The following is a 10,206-nucleotide window of genomic DNA, read 5'->3' as shown; positions in this document are numbered from 1 at the left end:
CCACATTTGACCTCATTAGCATAAATCGATGAACACATGTCAGTGTTGACGTTGAAAGTTGCACGGCCACGGAAGTAGAAAAAGATTTCCACAATTTATCGTAATATTAAACACCATTATTTCGAGATTTCTAAATTATGGCGCACTTAAGGTTGTCCATAGCACAGTTAGGAAACATTGTGATCGGCCGATCTTGTATTTTAAAGTGTGAAATCAGCGCCCGAAAATTTGGTGGATGTGCAGCAGCAGCAACCGCACAACGTAGCGTGGACACCACGGCCACGGTCGAGCTCGAACATAGAGACCAAGAAAACCTGACTGGAAGTGAAAGGAGAGGCAATGCCAATGGTGCCGACAACTTTGAGGTCAATTTAAATGGTAAAATAATAAGCAAAGCTCATTTTATGTATGTTTTTCTTTGCATATGAATTCATGAATATCTGTCAAATGCCTTTCTGTAAGTGTAACTGTATTAATCTGGAACTGTTTCAGATCTATCTAGGCAGTGGATTCTTTTTAACTTATTACAGTAGGCCTTAACAACAATTTCACTACGGCTTTCTCTGATTGGCTGAAAAGTGATATATAATTGCTTTTTGAGGGGTTCAAACAGAAGCCGGGCTGGCCGTAAACCCGTGAACGTGGCTTGTAAACTACTAGCCCCACTAGTGTGGCCGTCGGTATGCTGCGCTGAACCCAAGGCCACACACCGTGGTCCGCGCACTACTGAGGACGTTTTCATAAAATTTGCAGGGAATTTCTTACATATGGTTGTATTCTACGATGTCCCAAATATCACTTCTGGGATGCTTGGGTGTAATGATGTTCAATTTTCCGAGATATTCTTGAATCTTTCTGGAGCCCATATGCACTCGTGAAACGTCTGGTGATGGCAGCCATTTTGAATGTGACAAGAGATGACCTCAGGCTGTGACGTCGCGTTTATGCAAACTCTTGTCGAGCGAGGGCGCGAGTTGCAAATGCGACGGCTGTTTCCTGTGTCGCGCGCGTCGTCCAAGCCATCGACATCGATGCCCGCGCAGTGCATGCGCAGGGTATTATTTTCATTTTTAATTGGAACAGGAAACAGCCGTCACATTTGCAACTCGCGCCCTCGCTCGACAAGAATTTGCATAAACGCGACGTCACAGCTTGAGGTCATCTCTCTTGTCACATTCAAAATGGCTGCCATCACCAGATGATTCACGGGTGCATATGTGCTCCAGAAAGATTAAAAAATATCTCGGAAAATTGAACATCATTACACCTAAGCATCCCAGAAGTGATAGATGGGACATCATAGAATACAACCATATGTAAGAAAGTGCCTGTAAAATTTATGAAAACTTCGTCCTCAGTAGTGCGCGGTACCACGGTGTGTGGCCAGAGGTTCAGCGCAGCATACCGCGGCCACACTAGTGGGGCTAGTAAACTACGCCACGCTCTTGTACATGTTCGAACCAAGCGAAATCGTCCTTCCGTGACAAAGACTGGACATTGCCTTACCGTGTGATAAGTATTCACATATCAAGCTCTCTTGAACATGTTGAAATCTGCTTTTACGCCAAATCTGGCATTTGAACGATATTCGAGGTAAAATCTGGCAAGATCTCCACATCCTGCAACCTCCTCCTGATCCATGTGATTTACCATGTGATAAATGCTGCAGATAATTTGGTATCGCACTGACGCTCCGGGCACTTCTGATGTCCGGATCATAAGTGCGATTCCAAATTATTAGCTGCGTTTATCACGTGGTCTCGTTATTGGCCAATCAGACGCCGCCTATCATATGCACCACATGAAGCAGACGGGTAGCTCGGAGGGCTCGGATAATTTTGCACGCAAATGACCCTGGGTACTCGTGCAGGGTCATTTGTCAGGGTCACTTGTCAGGTTAAAATCTAATTTCTACACGTTCGTATGGGTCTTAATTGATGGCAAATTTCGTCAAAATGACACATCCTGAACACGCGGACAGGCAAATTTAGATTTCAAGGTGAGTCCTTAACATGCATACGAAATTATGTATGGCGGATCGATTTCGCCAGGTTTGAAAATACACAACAGTGTGGCGTTGTATACAACGCCACATTCACGGGTCTAGGCTGGCCGATATGTCGTAATTTATGAACAAATCCGTGAAAATAACATTTACTAAAAAAAAGAACATCATTACACCTAAGCATCCCAGAAGTGATAGATGGGACATCATAGAATACAACCATATGTAAGAAAGTGCCTGTAAAATTTATGAAAACTTCGTCCTCAGTAGTGCGCGGTACCACGGTGTGTGGCCAGAGGTTCAGCGCAGCATACCGCGGCCACACTAGTGGGGCTAGTAAACTACGCCACGCTCTTGTACATGTTCGAACCAAGCGAAATCGTCCTTCCGTGACAAAGACTGGACATTGCCTTACCGTGTGATAAGTATTCACATATCAAGCTCTCTTGAACATGTTGAAATCTGCTTTTACGCCAAATCTGGCATTTGAACGATATTCGAGGTAAAATCTGGCAAGATCTCCACATCCTGCAACCTCCTCCTGATCCATGTGATTTACCATGTGATAAATGCTGCAGATAATTTGGTATCGCACTGACGCTCCGGGCACTTCTGATGTCCGGATCATAAGTGCGATTCCAAATTATTAGCTGCGTTTATCACGTGGTCTCGTTATTGGCCAATCAGACGCCGCCTATCATATGCACCACATGAAGCAGACGGGTAGCTCGGAGGGCTCGGATAATTTTGCACGCAAATGACCCTGGGTACTCGTGCAGGGTCATTTGTCAGGGTCACTTGTCAGGTTAAAATCTAATTTCTACACGTTCGTATGGGTCTTAATTGATGGCAAATTTCGTCAAAATGACACATCCTGAACACGCGGACAGGCAAATTTAGATTTCAAGGTGAGTCCTTAACATGCATACGAAATTATGTATGGCGGATCGATTTCGCCAGGTTTGAAAATACACAACAGTGTGGCGTTGTATACAACGCCACATTCACGGGTCTAGGCTGGCCGATATGTCGTAATTTATGAACAAATCCGTGAAAATAACATTTACTAAAAAAAAAAAAAAAACTGGTACCTGCCAATTATCCACTGCATGTAAGTAATAGCTCTATGTGCTTGGTAGCCTACATTACATGTATATGTTGGAAAGTACCCCGGCCATACACTTCTAGAACTAGAACTTAGTTCTAGCTAGGGAAAGAATGTAGTATCCCGACGCCACTTCTTTGTTTGTGTACAAAGTCTATGGACAGTTGAGTGCATTTCCAAAGTATTTTCTAACAAAACTGGAAATGTTTCTTAGTCTGACCATGAGATTCATGTCTTTTCAACATTTTTGAAATGACTGACCCTCATTGAGATAATATATGATGACAAGTTGACAACAGTGGCATCAGGATGTAACTTTTTTTTCGCCTTCTGGTTGTAGAAGTACCCGGCCATAGATTTTTGTACTTTGTTTTAACAACGCCAAGTAAAAAAATTTAACCAGTTTATCGTCCCTGCCCGCTTCCTTTTTTCCTGACCGCCTCCTTTTTTTTTTTAATTCAACATATTTTGCGCATGTATATATTGCCAACGTTTTGTTTTTTTATCTGTTTCCAACAAAATTGTAGCTGTGTAGAAAGGGTAACAGCTCCTTTGGACACAATTTTGAATCAGCAAAGTAGTCGAGAAAAAATTGATGAATCCATCGGCCATCTTTTTAAAAATCCGCTTCCTTCATTTTTTCAAAAAGGCCGGACGAAAAACTACTCATTTTTTGTACTTGGCCTAATTGTAGGACACCTCACATTCTAGTGTACTTGGTGTATCATAGTTGATGACTTTACATTGTTTTAATCAAAATACATCGTAATTTGTGTTTTATAAAAATATGACTCACATATAATAAATCGAACTTACAACCTGCATTAGCTTATTTTAAAGATGTTTTTAAGATAAACCTTCGCATAAATTGCAATGCATCAATGAAAAGTAGTAAATTAAATGATGATATTACATTTCATTTCTTATCAGATGAAGACCAAGTAGCCAGTCAGTATGGTGCTCATCCCAGTGATGACAAACAGTGTTTATATGATGAGCATATCCCAACCACTGTACTACAGAAGGGACTACTTGCAGTTGGCTCAGCTTTCATGTCACTCTATGACCCGTATCGCGATGGTAACTTTCTCTCCCACTTCCCCCCAGTTCTTATCTGGTTGTCGTAATGCGTGATGATGTTTATGTTATCATTATCAAAGTTATTGAATGTTCAGTAGTTAATGATGGGTGGAATAAGTGGTGTTAATTTACAAAGTTGTTATAACAAATAATCGCTCACAAGTATCACAAGTCATCCAGTATCAAGGCCAAGTTATTCAACTAGACTGTGACAAAGACATTCCCTTTGTTCATTGTTCATCCTTGATACTTTATGGCTTGTGATTTTGATTTCAATAATAATTTATTGATGGCACTTTGTTAACCATCATCTAATAATATAATGTATCAACTTTACTTTGTTTTGTTCATCTAAGAAAAATCAAATACTATCTTAACAATTTATGATTATTTTCAAGTGATTTGAGTTTACAGTTGCAAGGCAATATTGAAAATGGTTTGTATTGGATTCACAGATTCATATTGTGCACTTTCACAGATATGATTGCATCACTAGGTGAGGTGACTGGACACTATGCACTGCAGAGGCTTCAAGATAAGATGTTGGCTGACTCAGAGGGAACGCAGATACTTGAGTGAGTTGGCGGTGGGATGAATAGGACAATCGCTAGTTAGTGTAATTACTGATGAACAAAGACTGGGTCTGGTGAAGTCCTTATTGTACTGTGAATATAGCCAAGATTCCATTTAGGAACGATTTTAAAGGTTGCTTAAACCTAAAATATCTACTGTACTGTTCTTCCCTCATTCCCCAAACAAACCTCTTCAAACAAAAGAAACTTTTGCTCATATTGTGTTAAATAATCTCATAGTCTGACTTGGTACCAACATGTGAGAATAATGTTTGTGCAAAAAATTACACCTTAAATTTGATGTTTTCCCATCAGTGCATGCTTCAATTTTTCTCAAATTAAAATAATAAATGAAATTGTTTCTTTTTCCATCTGTCAGCGAGAGACCGAGAATTAACACAAGAACTGTGGACATGGACTGGTTGGCTAGTCTACCCTTAGGAACACTGGGAAGGGAGTATGTAGATTTCATGAAGAGAAATGTAAGTGTTCAGGAATACGAGCAATTCAATATAGGGTTCTGTCACTGACCCACGTGTCCTGCTGGCCTACATCTGGGTACCGGAAAGTTAGAGTCACCCTCGTAGTAGATCAGGCAAAGATCATATAGACTACAGTTTTATAGTTTTAGTGATTAAAGTATTTTATAAATAAGCTTACCAAGTTAATAACTCGCATCTGCGGAGTTGTAATTATGAAACTGCCTGCAATGAAAAGTTGCTCGCAGACTGCTGAGTCTATACTAATTATTACAAAATGTAGTACTGGCTACGTAGACTCATCTGCTGTGAGGGGCAAATGCTACCGAGCCAGTTTCAGAGCCCACGCAGCCGTAAAGCATAAAATAGAAGCTAGAAGAACGTAGCACTGTTCTGGTGTAGATGACTTCCACGCTGTCTCAGAGCACGGTGCGGAGTGAGGTGGTGGGGCCCACGCTTAACCCTTTCATATCCGCGTTCCACTCCAGGAGTTACGGAGAATAGGGCAGTCTTCTGTACACTAATACCTGAGCCACGTCTTTATTAATAACCACCGGGCCGCATGCTTGGGCCATTTGTACACCAAAAGAAAGAATGCACTACACACTGATCAGTAGGTAGAAGCCAAGCCTTGATGGATGGCTAAAAACTGTGAGATAAACGCAGAGCTAACACCCAACGTTGGGTCGGCATGATTATGACAACCGGGCACGGAATTAGGTAAAGACCACAATATGCCATTTGATAAAAAAGTTGCGGTTAATTTACGTGGAAATAAGCCCTACAACGCGGTTGCTAACCAAATGCTTGGCCTACTGCAATGGTGGCCAATCACATGGAAACCGGATGGTCACATGGTACCATACAGCTAGCATGCCATGTGCGCTCGCGTTATCTCTTGCACGTCACGTCACGTACGAACATTTGTTTTTTCAAGACTGCGCGATGCCTGTACCATATGGATACTGGAAGTCTCGTTTTTTCACTAAAAAAATGTATCTTGTGTTGTATAGGGACGACGTACATTTAATATAAGTTCTTGCTCTATCACGACGTCAAAATCTTGTGTTTGAAAGGATTGATTCTGCAAAAAGGGAACGAACAAATTTTAAGCATTGCGTCGCGCGTTAAACACATCGAGTGCAGTCCTAATTTATGAACGTCACTGAACCGTGCATAACTCATTTACGGGCCAAAATCGATCACTATTTTTTCACCACAATTTTTTTGAAGTGGGCCCAAAATGCAGCCTGATTTATCAGAAAACTGCATGTTTTTTGAGAGATTGAAAGAGATAATGTGGCATAAACTTGTTTAAATGACATCGTAAATATGGGAAAATGGTTGCATTCATTTGTTGAAATTGCCAAATGATATTCATGTTGCATTAAGTGACAAGGTGTCGGAAACCTTTTTATTGTTTTTGGCCACAAACACTTATATTTGGAGTTTTTTCCCTGTGAATGTCAATGGAGGCTCTTGGATGCATTTGCAGTTGTGTGGCAATGTACATAAATAACGAGGCACATATTTTTTATGAGCAGGTAGTTGAGTGTGAAGTTGAAAAGTAGCCTCTGGTAGGCATATGCTTGTTACGTGCCAACTATGGCAATGGTGCCAACTATTGTTGGGACAGTCCTGAGTATTGTTGGAACAGTCTCATCAATAGTTGGGGAATTCCTAACTATAGTTGGGACGATCCTAACTGCAATAGTGATCATCCTAATTATTGTTAGGACGGTGCCATAGTTGGGGCGTAACATCCCAATTGCACCTTGTGCATTGTTTTCCTGATTTGTGAGGAAGGGGATATTATTTTGAGTCCTCTGTCTTTTTTGGGGGTGGGGGGGGGGGTGTTGTCAGGAATGGGCTGTCCCGTGTTGAATTTCTATTGCCCCCCTCCAGTGTACCACTGATACCTGTATTGTAATCGAGTCATGAACACTCCCTGTACCTGCAGAGAATCACGTCAGACACCCGCACTCCGGTGCATTTCGTCGACGACCCTGATCTGGCCTACGTCATGCAACGCTATCGGGAAATACATGACTTCAACCACGCCCTACTAGGCATGCCTGCCACCATGCTGGGTGAAGTGACTGTCAAGTGGTTTGAGATGATCAACACGGGCCTGCCCATGACTACCCTGGGTGCTCTCTTTGGACCTCTGCGCGTCAAAAGAAGGTAGAGGATTCTCGACTATTTAGTTTTTGAATCTTCCAACAATTCAAAACCCTTCAAAGCTTGCTCTACTAAGAATTAAAGTAATTCTGTGTGGATCTACTAGACCAGTTAAAAGAAGCCTATCAGTCGTATTTTGTGCAAATGTCTTTGTTTCTGAACTGTATGAAAGTAAAAAAAAATAACTCTTACTTGAAATCGTTTTAGCTGAACCTGAAATATAGATTAATGAATGAGTTTTGGAATAGAGTTTGTTCATGACATTGGTTGTGATCCCTGGCTGCAAGGCACGTTAACAAGTTTATGGCTTCTGACTATTGCCCCATGAACAACGTGGTAGACTATACCAATGTAGGGCTGGATAGCTCAGTTACCCCGCTGCATTTGTTTCGTAGTCTTTTGTAATGGTTCTTTGCTTTTCTGAATGATTGCTACATTTTTCATTTTCTTCTTTTTTGTGTGCAACATTTCAGGAACATTGGCAAGTTGGTGAACGTGTACATCCCTTGGGTGGTCCAGACAGCACCTAAGGCCAAGCTTCTACTCAATGTCTACTTTGAGAAGCGATGGGAACAGCCCATGACGGAACTCTGCAGTGAAATCGGCATCAGGCCATTCAGCAACGACAGATGACATTAATTCATCGTACGACCTCAAAACTCCAAAATTCAACCATTTGCAAACTATCAAATTGGAACATCAAGCTGTGAAGCTGTAGTGGCTGGGCTGTATGTTGGATCATACCCGCTGCCCAACCCAAGGCTGCTGGTCACCTCTGAGTTCTAATTTTTGTTGTTGATTTTATTAACTTATCAGCACTTGTATAATGCTGTATTCACGTCTTGATGAATTCTTAACACCACACAATGCTGAGGCAGTATGGTGCAGTGTAGACCTAATTCTCATGGTGTCACAATGACTGCACCTTACTGATCAAATCAACTCAAGTGGCAGCTTAGAAAGTGAAAAGAAATACACATGTATGCATGTAGTCTACAGGCATGGGTTACATGCACTTCAAAATGGGACATCACAAAATTAGGTCTATATTTTGGGGAAGTGTTGTACTTGTACTCGTACAGTTTTTGGTCCTCGTACTCATACTCATGAAAATGTACTTGAAGTTGCATGAAGAAATTACCTGTACTGGTACTCATGACAAAGTACTTGCGCTTGTACTCTTACAGTTCTCCTGCAAGAATTAAAAAAATGTTTTAAGAGGTACATGCAGGAAAAAAATATCAATTTTCTATTATATGGGAAGCTTCTGCATTTGAGAACAAGTGTACCCATTGAAATTTGATCCTACTCGTGAAAAGTATACTTGTACTCTAGTACATTGTTTGGTACTCGTACTCATGACAAAGTACTCATATTCATACTCATACTCATGGATACTCGTACTCTTCTCATGAAAATGTACTCGATTATAGCACTGTTTTTGGGCAGTTTAGGAAGCAACAGGGAGGTTGCTTTGGGGAGGCATAGGATGTGCTTGATGCCTGATGTGGCTGTGGAATACAACTACCCACTTTGCTGTGTGTTGTGATTCCCAACATTTTTAGTGTAAATCAGCAGTCTTCCAGCACTCTTGGACTGTGTGAGTGAAGACTGAGCAGTCCTGAAAAGTTGAAAATGACTTGCAGAAAAAGTGGAAGCTGTGGTCTGTGTGTGAACAGTAGATGGTGCTCAGTGACCACTCCAGGTCCAGGTGTGGGACAGATGGCATGCACTCTCTGGTTGGCATGTGTATGGTGCAAAATGCAAAGTTGACTCAGAATGTGAATAAATCTGTATTGTCTTTACTTGAGCGCCAGGCATATTGCAGCATTGTGTAAGTCCTGTGTAACTCTCTCCCTGAGACTGCTTAGGGGTGCACTGACCATAAACCATGTGGTAGTTGGATCACAAGGTTTATGCCAATGGATCCATCGGTCAAAACTTAAGCTTAGGACCATCCCAGCTTAAGGCTGGAACCATCCCAACTTAAGGCTGGGACCATACCAGACCAACTTGGTCAATGGTACTCCATGCTTTTAAAAGCATGGCACTAGAAGAATCTGGCTTTTAAAAGCATTAGAAGGCAAGCATTTATGAACCATGACATACGTATACATCGGTCACTCTCTCAAATGCTGCAAAGTGCCAGAGAAACTAGCTTGTATTTAGTTGACTATTTTGCATTTGCGAAATGGATCTGATTAAATGGTAGATAGACACGTTTTTGATGAATTTTTGCATGAAAACTATGCTCACTCCAGGCCTTTAGTTGGGCCATTCTATGGTCTAATTGGGACATAACAGATCTATTTCTGTCAGGCCCAGAACGTCATCAGTAAACACATTACACATATCAAGTATTGGTGTTATCTCTGTCATTCATACTGCACAGTGACCAATTACATCACAACATTTGGTCACGAGTACTGTGAGAAATGTACACAAGCCAAAGATAGGTGGGGCGAAACTAGTCCATTGTGGCAGACGACCAGTTGAATAAAGATAGCAGTATGAGACATGCCAGGTTGATACAAACATTTTTCTGCACAAGTTCAGCCAAAGCTATAACATACAAATGCCACGCATGTTCATTGCTGCTTTTCCTTCCATTCAATGCACAACCTTGAAACAAATATCACTTTAATGTTTTCAGATGGTTTCAGATGTTTTATTGATTTGCAACATTATCAATATATATATTTTAGAACATAAATAAATTATACAAATCACAGTCATACAGAATCATTAGCTTTTGGCATGATACCTTGGATAACATTTTAACTT

The 10,206-nt window shown here is 41.2% G+C and overlaps 1 protein-coding gene across 1 annotated transcript; it reads left to right on the top strand.

Moving 5' to 3' along the window:
- Window positions 1-8: 8 nt before the first annotated feature.
- On the top strand, window positions 9-9,351 carry LOC119719921 (ubiquinone biosynthesis protein COQ4 homolog, mitochondrial-like). Its single transcript, XM_038189395.1, has 6 exons — window positions 9-378; window positions 4,041-4,190; window positions 4,669-4,765; window positions 5,142-5,244; window positions 7,202-7,425; window positions 7,896-9,351. Exons 1-6 carry the CDS (start codon window positions 138-140, stop codon window positions 8,053-8,055), a joined length of 975 nt encoding a protein of 324 aa, XP_038045323.1. The 5' UTR covers window positions 9-137; the 3' UTR covers window positions 8,056-9,351.
- Window positions 9,352-10,206: the final 855 nt, after the last annotated feature.

The sequence above is a fragment of the Patiria miniata genome, unplaced genomic scaffold (assembly GCF_015706575.1).
Source record: "Patiria miniata isolate m_02_andy unplaced genomic scaffold, ASM1570657v1 HiC_scaffold_9, whole genome shotgun sequence".
NCBI lineage: Eukaryota > Metazoa > Echinodermata > Asteroidea > Valvatida > Asterinidae > Patiria > Patiria miniata.
This window is presented reverse-complemented; position numbering and strand designations above follow the sequence as displayed.